Source organism: Triturus cristatus, chromosome 1_2, assembly GCF_964204655.1.
Source record: "Triturus cristatus chromosome 1_2, aTriCri1.1, whole genome shotgun sequence".
NCBI lineage: Eukaryota > Metazoa > Chordata > Amphibia > Caudata > Salamandridae > Triturus > Triturus cristatus.
Window position 1 is genome coordinate 76,274,581 of NC_140580.1, and position 20,043 is coordinate 76,294,623.

Genomic DNA, 20,043 nt, shown 5'->3' on the forward strand with positions numbered 1-20,043 from the left:
TTTTCCATGCAGGGTAGGTCGGTGACAGAGTGTGTGGGGTCGGGCACTGTGCAGGAAAACGGTGAGGACAGCAATATGTACAGTGATCCCTCAGTGATTACCCGTTCCCAGTTTCCTCCCTCCCTTCACTCCCTCCCAAATCACATACCGCGTCAGCCCCAACTCTCCTGTTGCGGCGGCTCTCCAGCGTCCTCCGGGGGGTCCACCACTCGTCCGACCAGACTTCCGGAGCTCCGCCTTCGTCAGGGTCTTGAGGGTTGAGGGAAGTGTTTCCATTGGTCGAACACTTCCAGCTTGGCAATGCGGTCCTGTACGCAAGAGGTAGTAGGTAGAGTTAACCCTTGCTTCCCTGGCCTCCTTGGACTTGCGTTTACATCTACCACGTTTGGATGATATGACGATAGGGGCTGCTTCTCGGAGTCCCCGTCGTCCCTCTCACATCACTTTAGCGCTTTTCACGAATCTTCAAAAAACTTTCCAAATAAAATATCCATCTACCTCCGCTCCTTCCTGGAAAGGTTCGGGGTGATCCATTAAGGGGGTCAGAGAAAAATGGAGGCTGTCAACACCAAAGTTTCCCATCAATTTTCCATAGACATGTTTAGGAAGCGATACTGCAAAAACTGCTAACGCAATTACACCAAATTTGGCAGGAAGCTAGATCTTTGCCCAGAAAGCAAGCTTGAGTCCTGCAGGAGTCAGTTAGCCCAAGGGGAGAAAAAAGCCCCCTAGGCCAATCAGAACACTTTGGCAGGGAATTAAAAATTCTCCCACTTGATAAAAACATTGCTGACATACTTGCTGAAATTGCAATTTAGCAGATTGATTTGAACTGGAAGGATAATACGCAAATATCATGTTATTTGGTGTAATGATGTATGTTTCAATCTATCCAAAGTAGATAGCTTTACGTGAATCAATGGGATCCTTCAGAAAAGAGAGAAGTTATGTGATCTCCATTTACTATACATGTATGTAGAACTCTATAAATGGTATTCAAAGAATGACTGGGGATGTCTAAGTTCAAGTATACTGCATTTTCTCAAATATGTCATATATTTCTTGATCATTATGTTAACAGCTGTTTTTTTTATTTGACACTTTCCCTTTCTCTACTTCTGTATATTTTTATGTCTTTGTTCTTTTTCTCTATCCTTATGTTAAAAATTATGTCAATATGTCATTGCTTTATATTGCTATCAAACTACACATTTCACAAATGTATGAATTGCTGATTGTAATTATCTTAATGTTCTTATCATTGCTATGTTATGGATATTTTCTCTGATGGCATGCCTGTAAGTTAAATCCAATCTAATAAACTAAAAGCTGGTGACTCCAAAAGCTGAAGAATCGCTGGTGCAGACAAGCAGGATATGTCTTGGGCCAAAGTCACTTTCAGAGCCATTACAAACATTGGCTGCTCCAGAGGGTGTTCCAGTGATCTGAGGCTAATTTGTTTGTAACATGGGGGCCGATTACAATGATGGTCGGACCACACACCGACAGGCCGTCGGTGGTGGTCCGACACCAGACAGCCCTTCGGTCTGACCTCCAGATTACAATTCCAGCGGTCAAACCCACTGCGAACGAAGGGAAGATTGCAGCTTCTAACAGGATCTCTGATCCCGACGGGGCAACGGTCAGAATCATATTCCCAAATGGCGGCAGTGCCGAGGCAGGCCCCACCATCGGGATTAGGATGTCCCTTTCCAACAGCTGTTTCATGTCTGGAAGACCGCCATGAAAACACTATCGGAATGGCAATTTGAGGGCCCCAAACACGGCTCTCGTCAGTCGTGAGCCACTGGAAAGTGGCCCTGGGGGCACATGTATTGCCCCCATTCACCTCCATGCACCTTGTGCCATACACAATATGGTGCATGGCACATAGTCCATGGACGTGAAGGAGGTGCTCCTTATCATGGCAGTGTGTGCTGCAGCCCTTTTCCTTGGCTGCATCACAAGACGTTGTGATAAGGCGCACTTTCCAACCGCCAGCACGGCGGTTCCTTTGTAATGCGGCCGTTGGACTGCCGCCTGCTTGTCGGTCGGCCTCCCGACCGCCGCAATAGCGGGCCACGATCCGACCGACCACCATCATGGTTGCTTCAGGGCCTCCATCTGTGCTAAATTAGATTTACAGAATGAAACTAGCCTCAGATTTAGGTTCAAACTTCATAAGAAAATGAAAGGGGCCAAGAGGAAGAATCATTCCATTAAATGGGAGCGTTGGAAAGACGGTGGTTACTTTCACAATCAGATTTAGGGTGAGAGAAGCACAATGAGTGACAGTGTTCTATTTTGTGTTTCTTGAAGTGCGCCACTAGTGTTTCCACTGGGTGAGAGAAGCTTACACTCTCACTCGTCAAGAGCAGATGGCAGCAATAGAGCACAGACAACCCTGGTGCCACATTAAATCTATATGTAGGTGTGTCATAGAAAGAGGTCCGTTATGGGCAACAGAAGGAATAAACCCTGTAGATTAAGAGGCAACATTTGTATTTGACTGAAACCAGTCACAAGCTAAAAGAATAAGACAAAAGATACTGAGCACAAAATGTTCAAATAGCTCTGGATTCTGGTGCCTGTTGTGAAGACACAAGAAACGGATGATACATGTGCTGGCGACTTCATTGAGTCACTATGTCAGTGATTGGGTTCCACTAGGATGCAGCTGGAAGCATGTAGTAAAGATGCCAGAATACACGTAGGAACATTTCTAAGATGAGGCATCTGTGGGAAGGTACATTCATTAAAAAGTCCACTCACCAAAGTATTTGCAGTGGAATTTGTGTAGTACTGTAATAATATAGTTTGTCCACTACTTTGTACAATTGCCACAGTGCCTATAGACATGGCGTTTGACCATTCTCCATAGGTTGTTGGTGTTTGCCCTGCACGCAGTACTAGTGTCAGCAGTGCCCAATGGAAGCGCCATATCACACCTGACACTGGCCACAGGGCGTGACCTTTGGCTACTGCCTCTACTCCTGCATCTTGTACTTGCTGGTAAAAGCCCATGGCCACGGGCACATGAACTGCTGAACACAACATGAGACTTCCCCATGACCCTGTAAGCCATCTCACATGCCTGCATAGCTCACTGGCAAAGGGAATTGCCTAATACACCTGCCAGAACTACCTCTGGGTACTGGTCCAAGGCCGTAGCCCTTGGGTATATTCTCTACATTACACTGCAGTACTCCACTGAAACCAGAATGAGTGTGCAACTGACTCTGGGAAGGACGTTGTCCATACACTGTACCCGTGTATGTAGGCATGGTCTATTGGTATTTTTGTACAAGCCTAGGTGGGTAGAATTGGACACAGTCCAGTAAAGGGGTGTACTGGGAGGGGCTAGAGGATATTGTACAACTGAATTTCACAGCATCACATTTTATTAAAAATCAAACATTTTTACAACTAAGGCATAGGAAGATTAAGTGATTTTCCCAGAACACACGACTTTGCCTGAAACAAGATGCAAACCATGGTCCCTGGATTCCACGCGTGGCAGCTCAGCCACTAGACTGCTTATCCTCCCTATTACTGCCCGAGCACTTGCTGGAATTAGCCTCTGGCCATGCTAGGAGTACACTGCCATGCCCTGCGGCTAGTAAGAGTGTCCGTAGTGCCTTCAGTGGATGCACGCTTTGACCTTTGGCCACATGTTACCAAATGCCAATTTTCCTTACTCTTCTAAGCTCTGCTTGTATCTCACAACCAAACTCTCTGTTTTCGATCACATGAAGTATTTCCTAAGGCAACCACAGTCTGAAAGGGTCCAAAAAAGGCCATATCGATATGAGAACCCAGCACCATACATCTGTCATTTTCTGTCCAGAAAGGTAATTTTTCACTCATCGTGGGTGTGCCCTGTCCTACCTGGTCTTGGGGGTGCTTCCTTTGCCATTAGAGGCTATAGCGAGATTTTAAAACGCAGCTTAGTGCGCAGACCGATTCCCAAACTGCGAACTGGCTCCAAGAGCAACACTATTCAGTTCTTTGCAGCAAATGAGATTTTTGGAAATTCATTCATAAATAACCTCTATTTTCTGTACATTGTCTTCCTGTTATTTTTGAGGTTCTTCTAAAACTGCTTAACAAACTTACCCTAAACCTAAACAAAGATTTTCATTTCACAGGACTTTTAGCGATTTTTAGGTCTCGCCTGATCCAGCGCATGCGCTGGCCTGGCCGAGACATTTAGTGTACAGGTTTTCAAAGTGCTGTCACACGGCCTAGCGCTTGCGTTCACGCAAGCGTGCACGCGCGCAGCCGGCAGCTTTCAGCACCCGAGGCGCCATCTGGAGCTTTCACTTTTTCTGCCCGCGTCACACGGCCAATGCTTGTTTTCCAAGCTTTGGCCACGCGCGCACGCACAACTCCCACTTATTCCCCTCCCCCACCACATATGGCGTCTCGGGCGCGCGGCCAATGCTTGGTTTTTTTGGCTCTGCTCGCATCTCCCTCCTCCCTTCTCCCCCTCTGTTGTCAGTTTTGCCTTTTAGCGCTTGCTTGTTTCAATTTCTACTTTCGCTGAGGAACTTTTTTATGCGAATGATTGCTCCCTCTCCTCGGGCTGAGGCTGCCTCCTCCTCCACCCTGCTTGGTTCATGTTCAGCTTTTGCCTGTAATTTATTTAATTCAGGGCTGCCACTAGTTTCAAAGGCGCAAAAATACTTTTTTACTTTATAGGCAGTGTGTCTTTTATTTAATCAGCACAGTGACTGCTACGTTTCAATGTTTCAGCATGGGGGCCACGCAACAAACTTTATTCTTATTTACATGACACACGCTTATTTTGGTTGCTTCCCATGCACACCTAACATTGCTGTCACTGTGGGGGCAGAGGGTCACTAAGGGGCCTCTCTAGAAGACAGGTGCGGCTATCGACAGAGAAGATGGAGGATTACTGCTGCAAAGAATAGATAATAAGCATGGTGGAGTCCATCAGAGGCTCGGCCAGTGCACATATTCCCTCGCTTCATGGCCAACGCGCTTGTCTAAAGTTAGCCAGCTTTGTTTAAATTATTATTATCGGAGAACGCTTAGCTATTGAACTATTGAGATTTGCCCAACCCATCATGGCTACCGCCCTAAGAACATAGCCTGCTATAGATCCATTTCCCATCATGGTTACTGATGTCGCCCTGGAAGTACGCGCCTTCATACATCATAGCCGGCCGGCAGTCTGCAGTGCTGAGAGTGGCGGCCAGGGCAGGGCAGATGCTACTGGGCGGCATGTGAAGCGATCCTGGAGGCGAGTGTGAGTTGTGCACGGAAGAGAAGAAGTCGGGGGCGTTCTCCAGCAGGAGTCAGGGCTAGGTGCACAAAAGCAATTTTAACAACCGGTGTGAAGTAAACGGCAGTTCACAACTATACGTCTTTCTCCATAGGTGTGCACGTTACACAATCCAAAAAGTCACTGTGCCCATTATCTCAATCATTTTACTAGCATTTATTTTGTATCAGGGGAAGCACATACAGTAAATGGTTATCTTTCATGGTAAGTGAAATAGCATAAATCCTGATCAAGGAGAAGGCGAGTGGTAATATTGTACAAGCATGCATTCAAGAACAGCAATGCTATTGACGCCTCACATGTTTAATATTTCTGTAGCGCATGTTCTTACATCAGAACTGGCAGTCATTTTTTGGTGGCCTGGCATATAACCAGGCAGCTGTTTTTGCAACAACTGTGATTCTTAGGATGAGATTTGGGTGGTGTAAACGAAGGAAGCTGGTTGAATATCACATCTACATCCTTAGATGTGCAGATAATGAAAGAAAAGTCCCAGGCCAAAAGTCACTAATTGGTTAAAAAGCAAAATGTTTGAGGCCCTGCGGTTTCCTGCGTGATTGTTTTACCTGCATGAGGGCCGCATGGCTAACTTTAACTTTATTTACCTGGCGCATGCATTTTTGGTTGCTTCCAGTACTGTCACGGCGGGGGCGGGGGGCACTTAGGGGGCTCTCTAGTACTTAAGTGCAGCTCAGGCAGGCTGCAGTAGTTTAACTCTTGCCTACCCGTCGCTGGGAGGAACAAAGGGGTACCCGAGCCCCAGTCATTTATATATCTCAACAAGCCATCACCCCCTGCCCCAGCTGGCCATCTGCTCCTCGCCAAATTGCATTTCTTTTAATTTCAATGCACAGACACGTTCTTTCTGTGTCACTTTACCATGGCATTTGTATTATTTTACTTCATTTAGACTTTGCACGCCAAATTAACCAAGAAATGAAGGCATTATAAAGTGACTTAGTGGTGCTGTTAGCGTTATACGTAGGATTAACCTGCAAAGCCTTGTTGGAACTTAAGCATACACCATGTGGAACTCTAATGTTGGCTGCTTCCACACACATGTACCTCCCTATCTTCAGCGCCCACATAGGTGTAGTACGTGCTGTACAAATGCTTTTACAGTTTAGTTCGGGGCTTGTCCAGTCTGTAACACCTTGAGACTCAACCGTGCCAGCAGGCGGCTGTAGGCGATCCAACACAACAACTTATGCTTATCTTCATCTACAGGCACTCACAGTATTACGTGTGTGATGCATTGGGTAGTCAGATAATATGCTGCGTGGCTAAACACTTACAAGGTCTCAAAGGCGAGACCTGTTAGCTATGCCAATGCTTGTTACCGTGGTGGGGAGCAAAAACAAATCTGTGGAGGTTCGAAAGGAAAATGTAACGTGGCATCAATCATGACTAACATCTCCCTTACCCTTCACTAACCTACTGGATTTCAACAGATAGTTATCGCAGTCTGCAAAACGAGAAACGGCTTACTTGAAATTCTTGGGCTACGCGTGAAACTTCTTTTGATGCAGAACTTTTCTTCATCTCACTGACAATCAAGCGCCGGCCTTCATACATGGTGTAGTTCAGTTCCTTGATCGCAAGCAGTACACTTTCCGCATCGCCGAGGTCCAAAAAAGCAAAGCTAAAAAAACAGTTATTTTCAGGAAAATCATTATCCAGCGTGGGTATTAGTTACAAACACAGAAGAATCTTATCAAATATGACAGCGAGAGAGTGACAAGCATCAAAGGTCCGCACATGGTCCAGATTGTTAGCCAGTACCTAGAAACATGGAATTTGACCTTTGCACTGTAGGTAAAATGTATGAATGCATGTTTACCACCTATAAGACCACAAATTATATCTTTGATGACATCTCTATCATTGTTGACAACAGTGCATGAACAAGGATAATGTCTGATGCACAGTGTGTGCACAAACCCTCATATGGACATTGGCCACTATGCACAGCCGTTGCCTCTGCGCAGAAGGCAGACTGCTGTGACCAGTATCTAGACCCAGGTTGAACATAAAGCATTGCTCGTAGCCATGTGCACTAGGGGTTGAGGGCAGGGCCTTTGGTCTGCCCTTGCGACCAGCCCTGGTGTGTGCAGACTTTGGATGCATGCTTTTGCCAGGCCCAATCCACCTGAACAGCGACACATGACTTGGCACCTGAACGAGGACGGTGCTGCCCTATGCGGACTCCATTAATCCCGTGACATATAAAAAAAACTCAGACTTTCAGGCAATGACAGTAACGGGCACACTGGAGAAGAGAGAGATATATGTGTATGACCTTATAGAGGAACGAGACCAAAAGCAGAATTCCTTTATAAGGTTATGGAACTCTGAGGGGACTGCAATATCCTTACCATGCAGGACAGAGAGTATATTATTCCTTATATTACATCGTTACACAATCACCTTTACAACAAACTACTTAAATCCTTGGTGAATAGCTTTTTCATATGGAATGTTTGCAAATATGAAGAATAAAAATAGAATCTCTAGTGAAAAATGTAACATTAAAACAGTGTTGAATCTTTCGCTGCGGAAAATATTAGAATCAGTTTAATACAAGCCAGTTAAAAAAAGTGTGCAGTAAAAACAAGCAAAAAGATTCTAACTTTTCCATGATTACCCAAGGAGTACAAAATATAAAGATGTTGCCTTAAATACCTCCTTCTGCTTGTCACGGTATAGCTTGAAAACAGCATTAGAAGGAAAAGCAACGTTCTCAAACATCTGCTTTAATTATTCCCGGTGGCCGGACCTGCATTTCCTCTTTGCCGCTGGAAGCTGGCATTGTGACATCAGAAATCAACTGTAATAGGCTAATAAAGCTGAGTTCTGACGTCATTTCTTCATAACAGGCATCTGGGTGCTTTACATGTAACCTAGTGTATAATAACTAGCGATAGATTTCTATACAGGGACTGCAAAATTATATATTTCTGAAACGAGCCCTGGACAAACAGAAGGACAGCACACAGGAATCCCATAGAAGCATTTTATTAGGCTTCAACTGCTTCCATAGATTTTAAGCCAATAATCAGCAAAGTGCATTAACCCATAGATCAGACCTACGAGTTTAGGCTGTAGCCTTCCACTGGGATATATATATACAACATCTAAAAAATACAAATATTAAAGTGATGTTATAATTAGGTTGTGAAGCCAAACAAAATGTAAAAATTAAAAAGCCCCAAAAAAGTTTGTGAATTGCATTTTGTAGTAAGCAAGTAGTACTTCTGTAGTTCTATTTTACATACTACAAAAGTTGTTTCTTAAAATGGTCTATAGAGTAAGTTGAGGAGCAGTAGCATTAGTGATGTCATTCAATGATGTCATCAATGTCATTTAACATGTCATGAGTGATGTCATATGTGCAGTCATAAGCAGTGCACTGGGGCGCAAGTTACAGTTGGATGAGCTATATCTGAAGAATTTCAGTGTTTTGTTTTTAGATTTTAAACATTACATTTTATGTGGCTTCACAACCTAACTATAACATTATTTTAACCTTTATCTTTTTCAGTGAATTTGTAATTTTATTTTAGCTTTTTAACGTAAGCTAAGATCTTACTATCATACCCACCTAGAAAATCTATGCAAATGGTGCATGCTTATTTGCAGTACAAGATTTGGTGTAACGCCTGCTCCCTGACCAGAAGTTGTGCTCAACTCCATAAAGAAGCGAAAACATAAAAGGATGTGTGGGGATTGATCGAAATTAGGTTTTTACAGGGTAGGGAAAAAATTATATCATTTCCCCCAAGTTGGAGCCTAGTCCCCAGGTAATTACTTTGAACAATTGTTCACGGTCCACGGTGCTGCTAAAGTATTATAAGTCTATGTATGCACATATTACTGATATCGTTGTAGCACAGGGTGCACCCTAAAGCCATGTTAAATTAAATCTCGGCGCTATAGTACGTGAATCATCAGTCAGAGATGGCATCAGGTGTGAGATAACATGGAAAGTCCTACCCAAGGGTGAGCACAGAGTGTACAGTGTGTGTAATCACCTGCCCTTGACGGGATCGGTTCTGTCTGCCTAGCTGGGGTACCCCTCAGTCAACCAGACAGTCCCGGTACAACACCAACTATTCTTCTTCTGTAGGTGGATGACTCCTTGGGTACCCAGCCTGTTTTGGATGATTAGATCGGAGATGTTCTCACATAACTTATGTTACCATTGAGAACTGCCCAGACTTGATGATGTGCAGCTCTTGATTGCAGATGGTGCAGGTGTCACTTTGTGCATTTGTTTGCCAAGCGGTAGACTGAGAAATAGTTACACTATTGACTCTATTTTTAGCCTGGTGGTAGGCGGTGTACTGGAAGCTGTTGGACCCACAATAACATTTTCATCTTAGATATCAGCAGGAGTACTAGGGCTACTAATTGCAGTACTCAATGTTTGCTTCTTTGAAGTGTCTCGAGATGACAAGATGGCTTTGGTTTGCTTCTGACAAAACCAGCCTGACTGAATTAGCAATTTCAAATGCATTCTTTAAAGCTGGAGCTTAAGATCTTTGTCTGATCTGAGCCTCTAATAAAGAGGTAAGATAAGTTGTTAAAATAAATTTCTTCCTTTCATTTTCTTTCTTTTACTTTGGTGCAACTGCAGTACTGCAGTACAAATGACTCACCGTAAGAGATCTTGTGATTGGTTCCTGACTCTTTTTCAACATTACCCTGCTGGATTTCTGTGGCTTACCAGCCTTCCTACAGAGTTCCAGCATCTTTGTTGCTTTTGTTTCCTGGGAATGAAACTTAAAGCATAGGCTTCAGGAAATGACCAGCAGAAGCATGACGACGCCAAGGAGAAAACCACGGGGACACCAGAGTTTGTAGTACGGAAGTTATTTTTGTTTCTTTAAGATTGCATTTGGGGGAGTCACTTACTTGCAAACTTTGCAAGAAGACCTTTAACCCAAGAACTGGCAAAAATACGGCTTTAGTATGTCAGGGATGCATAAGCATCTTAATTCTTGGCATTCATGAGACCTTCTAGCAGTCAAAAGATGCCATCACCTGCAGGAGATAACACTTTCAGGATCTATTGGACTATCAGCCAGGGGCGGTTTCTCCATTAAGGCTCAGGGGATGCGCCCTTCTGCAATTCCTACATATTTACATAAAACATACTAAATAGACTGATTTATTTAGTAACTCTAAATTGCATACTTTGAGCTCGAGCCATGCCAGGTGTTTATGAGGGGCTTTGATTGCGCGCAGGCGCTAAGGCTGAAGTCAAACAAAGTGTGTCAGCAAGTTGGTCTCTCTGCAAAGAACATAGAACAATGTTTCTGTATTCCATTTGCAACTGAAATTCTGTGGATATGTGTGTGAAGGGGTTACAAAGATGTCAAAATATTTGCAAGGCAAAAGTAAGAGACATTAAAGTGCTTACATTTGAGGGAGGGCAGTGCATGTTTGGGGCTGTGAAGTAACAGAGATGCCAGAAAGTGCATTCATGTAAGAGTGAAAAGAGGATGCTGAAGAGGAAAGAGAGGTGGTTTAAGATGTGCATAGGGACAAAATATGCAGAAAAAAGATATCTTTATTCGTATGTAGTGAGAAGAATCACCTTCTCGCAAGACAAGGGCACTCAGTAAACCATGAAACTGATAAAGTTTCTTCAACAATTTATTTACTTCATAAATTGAGTTTCGACAAATTCATCCGATTGAGTCTCTCATTGAAATATCATTTCCGAATGTAATCATACATAACAAAGAATTGTTCTTCTTGAGCACATTAGACATCCACCCAATGCATTTCGGGTCAATAGTCTGACCCTTCTTCAGGGGTCTACAAATGAAATGAAACAGGACCATTAAGTTCACTATCCCGAACAAATGAAACAACTCTGGACAGTTAAATCAATGCATAAAAAATCACGTGTACAGACCAAAATACATAAACTGTGATGAAGACAAACCAAATGAAAGAAAATTAACGAAACGAGCGGTAAATAAATATTTAAGCTAGGGAGCAGAAAGTGAACGGAAGTGACCAATACATGCGGGAAATAAATGTATAATTGAAAAAATAATAACGAAGCGTGTACTAAGGAGAGATGCAGATAACCCAGGTCCAAAATTCAGTAAAAAAGAAACGCGCCAGCATAAAACGAGTGAAAGAAAGTACCAAAAGGTCCCTTTAAAACCCGGAAAGAGCGTATTTAACATGAACTTACTGGAAACCAAACGGTTTTCACATGTCTGAGGCTCTGCGGACGGCGTGAAAGTTCAACGTCGAACTTGATGACAAATCTAAATCACCCTGTGATAGGTTAATATATATGAACTAAAGTGACGTGATGTGGGAATGGACAGTATAAGCCAATCGGTTACGTGTTAACGTAATCACAACGAATGGGCATCAAGCTGACAGGAATGTAGACGCAAACGGCCAATGAAGCGGCCAGACAAGTAGAAACCTCAAAGAAAAGACCAACATTTCAATAAAGTTAATGAAAGAAAAAAGTTTGAGAAAGAAAAAAGTACATAGAAGTGGAAAATAATAAGTGAAAAATAAAGACGAAATCTGAATATGTTAATAAACATCATCATCCCGTGACATAATTCATGAATAATGGGACCGGATAACACGATTTACCAATGTGACTGTAATCAGCAGACTAGAGAAAACAAGCATATTCTATGCGGTCATTCAACCCAATGGGATGGGAACAATTAAGCTTTTTAATCCAAAAATATTCAGTCCTTAGTCTTTGTTTTACAGGATCCATGTCTCGACGTTGTGTGATCTTTTCAAGTATTGTAAAACGCAGTTGAGAGATTTGGTGACCAGCTTCAATCCAATGTGATGCCACAGATGATTTTAAATTATTTGTTCTGATGTTACTCTTGTGTTCTGAGATACGAATTTTTACTTTCCACTCAGTTTGACCTACGTATATTTTTCCGCAGGGGCATTTAATGGCATATATACAATTAGTTGTATCGCAAGTGCTTGTGTGATGTAAAGCTATGGAGTAACCTTTAGTAGGGTGATTGAATTTGTTGCCGATTATTACATTACCACAGTGGGTGCAGTTTTGACATTGAAGCATACCTCGCCATGGTTTAGTCAATTTCTTGGGTGTATTCAAGATTTCTTTAATATTTTTAGAACGTTGAAAAGCGAATGTGATTTTTTTGTCAAAAAGATCGACAAGATCTGGTTCCATGGAGATGATTCGCCAATGTCTGTTTATAATATTCTTGATTTGTGATGATTCAGTGGAATATTTCAACACACATACAGTTTTATTTTTGTCTTTATTGTCTGTGGTTTTTTCTTGAAGAAGGTTAACTCTAGGTACCAATGATACCTTATCTGCAGATGTTTTCAACACACTCTCTGGGTAGCCCCTTTGTCGATACTTAATCAATTGTTGTTCAATAGACTTAGATAAATCTTCATTGTTGGATACAATACGTTTTATTCTGATAAGTTGCGAAGTTGGTAAATGTTTTTTTAACGTTTCAGGATGGAAATTCTGAAAAAGTAAACTGGAGTTTCTGTCAGTCTTTTTAATGTGTAGCTGAGTAGAAATTTGGTTGTGATCAAGCTTGACAATAACGTCCAAAAATGTAATGCTTTTTTCATCTATGTGATGGGTGAATTTTATCCGGTCATTGTGTGAGTTCAATGTCGAAATATTCTCCTCAAGTTGTGAGCGTGATCCTTTCCAAATAAAGAATAAATCGTCAATGTACCGTTTGTACATGATAATGCCTTCGTTCCACATATTATTATCAAGGATGTGATCAGTTTCAAATTTGCTCATGAAAATGTTGGCGTACGAAGGAGCCCCCCCGAATCCCATAGATGTGCCACTCGTTTGATTGTAGAAGTTGTTTTGCCATTCAAAATAACTGCAATACAAAGCAAATTGCATAAGTTCCATGATAAATAATCTTTGTGACTCGTCTAATTCACTTCTTAGCAGGCTCCATTCCAATGCTTCAAGGCCTTCGTTATGGGGTATTGAAGTGTATAGCGCTACTACATCAATAGTACACAAACTATAAGATACACCATTTTCAAGTTCAACCAAATTCAACAAGTTCAAAAAAGAGGTAGTGTCTTTAATGTAGGTGACGCTTTTTTGGACAATAGGCTGCAAAAATTTGTCCACAAATTTACCAATAGGCTCAGAGATGGACCCACAAGCCGAGACAATGGGCCTGAAGGGAGGATTATGAATATCCTTATGAATCTTTGGCAGCATGTATAGCTTCGGTCTTCTTGGAAATTTAGTCTCAAAAAATTGTTTGGTTTTGGTGTCAATCCAGTTCAATTCAAATGCATGCTTAACAATGTTTTCTAGTATTTGTTGGTATTCTATAGTAGGATCAGATTCTAAAGGCAAATAGATATCTTGATTTGCAACATGTTCATTGACATTTTTGATGTAAAATTCAGTGTCCATAATGACAAGGGCGCCGCCTTTGTCTGCTTTAGAAAAGGTTAGTTGTTTATCAGCACTCAACTGAATTTTACATCAAAAATGTCAATGAACATGTTGCAAATCAAGATATCTATTTGCCTTTAGAATCTGATCCTACTATAGAATACCAACAAATACTAGAAAACATTGTTAAGCATGCATTTGAATTGAACTGGATTGACACCAAAACCAAACAATTTTTTGAGACTAAATTTCCAAGAAGACCGAAGCTAAACATGCTGCCAAAGATTCATAAGGATATTCATAATCCTCCCTTCAGGCCCATTGTCTCGGCTTGTGGGTCCATCTCTGAGCCTATTGGTAAATTTGTGGACAAATGTTTGCAGCCTATTGTCCAAAAAAGCGTCACCTACATTAAAGACACTACCTCTTTTTTGAACTTGTTGAATTTGGTTGAACTTGAAAATGGTGTATCTTATAGTTTGTGTACTATTGATGTAGTAGCGCTATACACTTCAATACCCCATAACGAAGACCTTGAAGCATTGGAATGGAGCCTGCTAAGAAGTGAATTAGACGAGTCACAAAGATTATTTAGCATGGAACTTATGCAATTTGCTTTGTATTGCATATATTTTGAATGGCAAAACAACTTCTACAATCAAACGAGTGGCACATCTATGGGATTCGGGGGGGCTCCCTCGTACGCCAACATTTTCATGAGCAAATTTGAAACTGATCACATCCTTGATAATAATATGTGGAACGAAGGCATTATCATGTACAAACGGTACATTGACGATTTATTCTTTATTTGGGAAGGATCACGCTCACAACTTGAGGAGAATATTTCGACATTGAACTCACACAATGACCGGATAAAATTCACCCATCACATAGATGAAAAAAGCATTACATTTTTGGACGTTATTGTCAAGCTTGATCACAACCAAATTTCGACTCAGCTACACATTAAAAAGACTGACAGAAACTCCAGTTTACTTTTTCAGAGTTTCCATCCTGAAACGTTAAAAAAACATTTACCAACTTCGCAACTTATCAGAATAAAACGTATTGTATCCAACAATGAAGATTTAACTAAGTCTATTGAACAACAATTGATTAAGTATCGACAAAGGGGCTACCCAGAGAGTGTGTTGAAAACATCTGCAGATAAGGTATCATTGGTACCTAGAGTTAACCTTCTTCATGAAAAAAACACAGACAATAAAGACAAAAATAAAACTGTATGTGTGTTGAAATATTCCACTGAATCATCACAAATCAAGAATATTATAAACAGACATTGGCGAATCATCTCCATGGAACCAGATCTTGTCGATCTTTTTGACAAAAAAATCACATTCGCTTTTCAACGTTCTAAAAATATTAAAGAAATCTTGAATACACCCAAGAAATTGACTAAACCATGGCGAGGTATGCTTCAATGTCAAAACTGCACCCACTGTGGTAATGTAATAATCGGGAACAAATTCAATCACCCTACTAAAGGTTACTCCATAGCTTTACATCACACAAGCACTTGCGATACAACTAATTGTATATATGCCATTAAATGCCCCTGCGGAAAAATATACGTAGGTCAAACTGAGAGGAAAGTAAAAATTCGTATCTCAGAACACAAGAGTAACATCAGAACAAATAATTTAAAATCATCTGTGGCATCACATTGGATTGAAGCTGGTCACCAAATCTCTCAACTGCGTTTTACAATACTTGAAAAGATCACACAACGTCGAGACATGGATCCTGTAAAACAAAGACTAAGGACTGAATATTTTTGGATTAAAAAGCTTAATTGTTCCCATCCCATTGGGTTGAATGACCGCATAGAATATGCTTGTTTTCTCTAGTCTGCTGATTACAGTCACATTGGTAAATCGTGTTATCCGGTCCCATTATTCATGAATTATGTCACGGGATGATGATGTTTATTAACATATTCAGATTTCGTCTTTATTTTTCACTTATTATTTTCCACTTCTATGTACTTTTTTCTTTCTCAAACTTTTTTCTTTCATTAACTTTATTGAAATGTTGGTCTTTTCTTTGAGGTTTCTACTTGTCTGGCCGCTTCATTGGCCGTTTGCGTCTACATTCCTGTCAGCTTGATGCCCATTCGTTGTGATTACGTTAACACGTAACCGATTGGCTTATACTGTCCATTCCCACATCACGTCACTTTAGTTCATATATATTAACCTATCACAGGGTGATTTAGATTTGTCATCAAGTTCGACGTTGAACTTTCACGCCTTCCGCAGAGCCTCAGACATGTGAAAACCGTTTGGTTTCCAGTAAGTTCATGTTAAATACGCTCTTTCCGGGTTTTAAAGGGACCTTTTGGTACTTTCTTTCACTCGTTTTATGCTGGCGCGTTTCTTTTTTACTGAATTTTGGACCTGGGTTATCTGCATCTCTCCTTAGTACACGCTTTGTTATTATTTTTTCAATTATACATTTATTTCCCGCATGTATTGGTCACTTCCGTTCACTTTCTGCTCCCTAGCTTAAATATTTATTTACCGCTCGTTTCGTTAATTTTCTTTCATTTGGTTTGTCTTCATCACAGTTTATGTATTTTGGTCTGTACACGTGATTTTTTATGCATTGATTTAACTGTCCAGAGTTGTTTCATTTGTTCGGGATAGTGAACTTAATGGTCCTGTTTCATTTCATTTGTAGACCCCTGAAGAAGGGTCAGACTATTGACCCGAAATGCATTGGGTGGATGTCTAATGTGCTCAAGAAGAACAATTCTTTGTTATGTATGATTACATTCGGAAATGATATTTCAATGAGAGACTCAATCGGATGAATTTGTCGAAACTCAATTTATGAAGTAAATAAATTGTTGAAGAAACTTTATCAGTTTCATGGTTTACTGAGTGCCCTTGTCTTGCGAGAAGGTGATTCTTCTCACTACATACGAATAATTCTTTTAAAGACGCGGGAGGACTCCGCGTGACACAAGGAGCACCAACATAAATTCTTTGATCTTTGTCTAATCGTCTAGAGTGCACAGGGATAACACAGTGAAAAAAGATATCTAACATAAAGCACACATAACTGAATGCCAACACTCCTTCCACAGGCCTCAATGCTATTTAATTCACAGACTCACGGTATCAGAATTGAAACATTTCCAATGTTAATTATTCATAACAAATCATTGTTACTCATTTATTTTAAACAGCTAACACCCATTGACAAAGCCAATCATACTGACAGGCTTTAGGTGTAATGTCAGTTGTTGTGTCTTATCTGGATACAATTACTTCTCAGAGAGAAACCAAAATACTGGTCAGGTGGCAACCTATGAGTATCACAGAAATGTATTTGACATGCTCATTTATAGAGGGCCCCCGCTTTTTTCATCCCACTTAAAGACCAGTCTGTACATATTTCTAGATGACTGGTTGCAGCCAGCAGCTGTGGGTGCTTCTCGAAGTCTGGTTAGAGCATATTTTTCCAAAGTTAATGTTGTATGCAGTGCAAGACACTGGGCAAGCATACATTTTAAAGGGTTAAATGTATCATGCAGTACAATTTACACATTACAGTAACTTAAACATATTAATGCAGGAAGATATGGGGCAGTTTTTAATGTGTTTAATATTTCAAGACTATATGTTCCCGCAGCTTTATAAGCCTTGCTTTATCACTACATTAATTTGCTTTAAAAAAAATAAACCATTTGCAAATCTTTTTTTCATTTCTTTCTTGAGAGAGGCACTCACCCTGGAACCCAGGTTTGTTCATTGAACTTGTTCACATCGCTCCCTAAATAAAAGTCATGCCCAACATTTACGCTCACCACTTTTAAATGTCACCAGCCGCCACTCATCTGTCTTCCAGAGTGAGAAGGAACATTCAGAGCCTGTTTTGACACTGCTGGCCCTTATTGTTTAGTATGCCATGAAGTTATTAAAATTAGTGAGCATAACGATCAAGACAGAAAGAATCAAGTACTAGCTCACCAGGTTAGTTGCAAAGAAATTTGTATTTTTTTTCTATTACAAGTTGGAATGCCTTGATTTCCCCCCTAAACAAACACAAAAAGTTACAATCTTTAAAAACACCCAAAAAAGGTTATTTTCAGAACCGCCAACCGCATTTACTGTTGAATTTTTTTTTAAGTGGCTAGTAGAAAATGCCAGCCGCGAGAGACTCGTTCTGCGCTCCTCCGCTCACCGACTAACTTTTTCGAATAAAGCGGGTTTACATGGAGCACAGCGGTGACCGCCAGTAGAGTGCTAGGCCATGGTGAATCACCCCACCCATATTGTCATGTAGTTCCTATAAACCTATATAGGATCTGTGCGTTTAGACAACATAGACTGTAGGATTGGTGTCCATTCTGATTCTAGACGCCCCTACCGAGTATGTTCACCTGTAAACCAGCTAGCTCACAGTGCCACTAGAAATCTCTCTTACAAAGGAGAGAATAGTTCTTGGCAACTATCGAACATCACAACTCTGTCCCATCAGTGATCGTGGAAACAGTACGATACTTTTCGCTCAGTCACTTGTGCTCACTTTGTCTCAGAGAGATACACAGAATAAACGGTGGGGATGTTTTCAATATGCTTAATTTGTAAAAAAAAATTAGTACCGGGGCTCTCTGCAAGAGGCACCCCAGCTTGCATCACCCATTACACCTGGCAGTGCTGCAAATGACGGTACCTATACAACTACTAGCCTTCCCACTGTTACCGGTGTGACAATTCAGACTGTTTGAGGGCCCAAAAGGTATAAGAATGGCTTGGGAGCAGGTATTAGTTGTTTTTTACATATATAGAATTGATAAACAACTGTTGTTCTAGCTTTCTCTGAATTACACAAACAAGGCCACCATGAAGTAGCTGTCATGAATGTCAATGTGGTTAATTAAGTGCTGGTGCTGATAATGAAGTGCTGAGCACCGGAAACTATTGGCTAAAGTTAAGCACTGAGGTTAGCCCACATCAGCAATTGGCTAACTTCACTTCGAATGACAGTATTCCTCTTTTACAAGGACATTCACGCACAAAGAAGTTGCTCTTTACCATTTTTTTTATTGTTGGTGAGAGGGTGCTAAAGCTTCTACAATATTGTTTTGTAAAAAAAAGGCAAAATAAAACAAGCATTGGAAAGGCCAAAAGGCGGACAGCAAGACTGATTGGCATTGCCAATGCTTGTCCTTGTAAAGCTTCCTACTCCCAGGCAGGTCATGGAGATGATTCAGCAACATGTCTAGCAAGACAAAAGTGGGACAGGGATGCCTGTTCATGGTGGGAGCCTGGAGAACTTCGTATCAGAGGTAAGTGAGATGCCCCTTGAAGGCGTGAGTCTGTAGGTCATTTCTGAAATCAGGGACTGGTTTTTGATTTCTGAGGCCGCATCACAACATTCTACAACCCTCAAAAAATGCAGACAGAGCCACAAATTATAGGCAAAAATCTACTTTAAAATGTCTGTGTAGATCATTTCCTGAGATTTTAACTGAATGCATAAATTTAACTCCTTATTAACTCTTACTATTTATAGCAGTTAAGCAGTACTTTAGGCTGGTAAACTAGCTCAGTGGGTGCATGTATCTACTGTAGAGTGTTCAATGTCACTTGAAGGTCACAGATTTGAACCCCAACGGATCCTCTCTGCCTTTCCTCCTACTGATCTGGATAAAAAGAGTTCCTAAAAGTTGAGTGATAATTAAGGCCTATTATCCATAACTAGACACCCGAAAAATGGTAGTGCATGCTATCAAAGTGTAATTATTAATATATGTGGTACCAACGTGAGGCCAGCATTTTCCTAATTTAGGCCCAGTTTTATCGCCAAACCATAACCCATCATGCGGGTAACTGCTATAGATTTCCAGAGTTAACGGGGAACCTACTCAACGATGGAACAATTGAACATCATGGCTCTTCACTGCGGCTGAAAGGAGAGAGGTCCAGTCAGTGCTGCAAGATGGTTTGCAGTATAAGCACTACTTTCAGCTCAATTCATTGTATTTAAGTCCAGGTTGGATGAATTGTTCGAACATCACATTGGCCAATACTGAGCTTTTGGAAGACACAGTCAACATATTCGGAGTACTGTATTTAGTTATGGAGACCTCACATGGAGGATGTTGGGCCAGTTCTGGACGCCATGTCTGGAATCCTGTACTAAGTTCTGGAGACCTTACTTGGGGGATGGTTGTGTCCAGTTCTGGACACCATATATACCTGGAGTACTTTTTTCAGTTCTGTAGACCTCACATGAAGAAGGCTGTGCCTAGTTCTGGAGGCCA

The 20,043-nt window shown here is 41.2% G+C and overlaps 1 protein-coding gene across 1 annotated transcript in view; it reads right to left on the bottom strand.

The window, feature by feature from the left end:
- Window positions 1–20,043, bottom strand: part of LOC146866833 (uncharacterized) — a 409,043-nt gene that overhangs the window by 103,061 nt on the left and 285,939 nt on the right. The window contains exon 7 of the mRNA XM_085617773.1: window positions 6,797–6,950. Within this exon, the coding sequence (XP_085473899.1) occupies window positions 6,797–6,950 (154 nt within the window). The remainder of the gene's footprint in view (window positions 1–6,796; window positions 6,951–20,043) is intronic.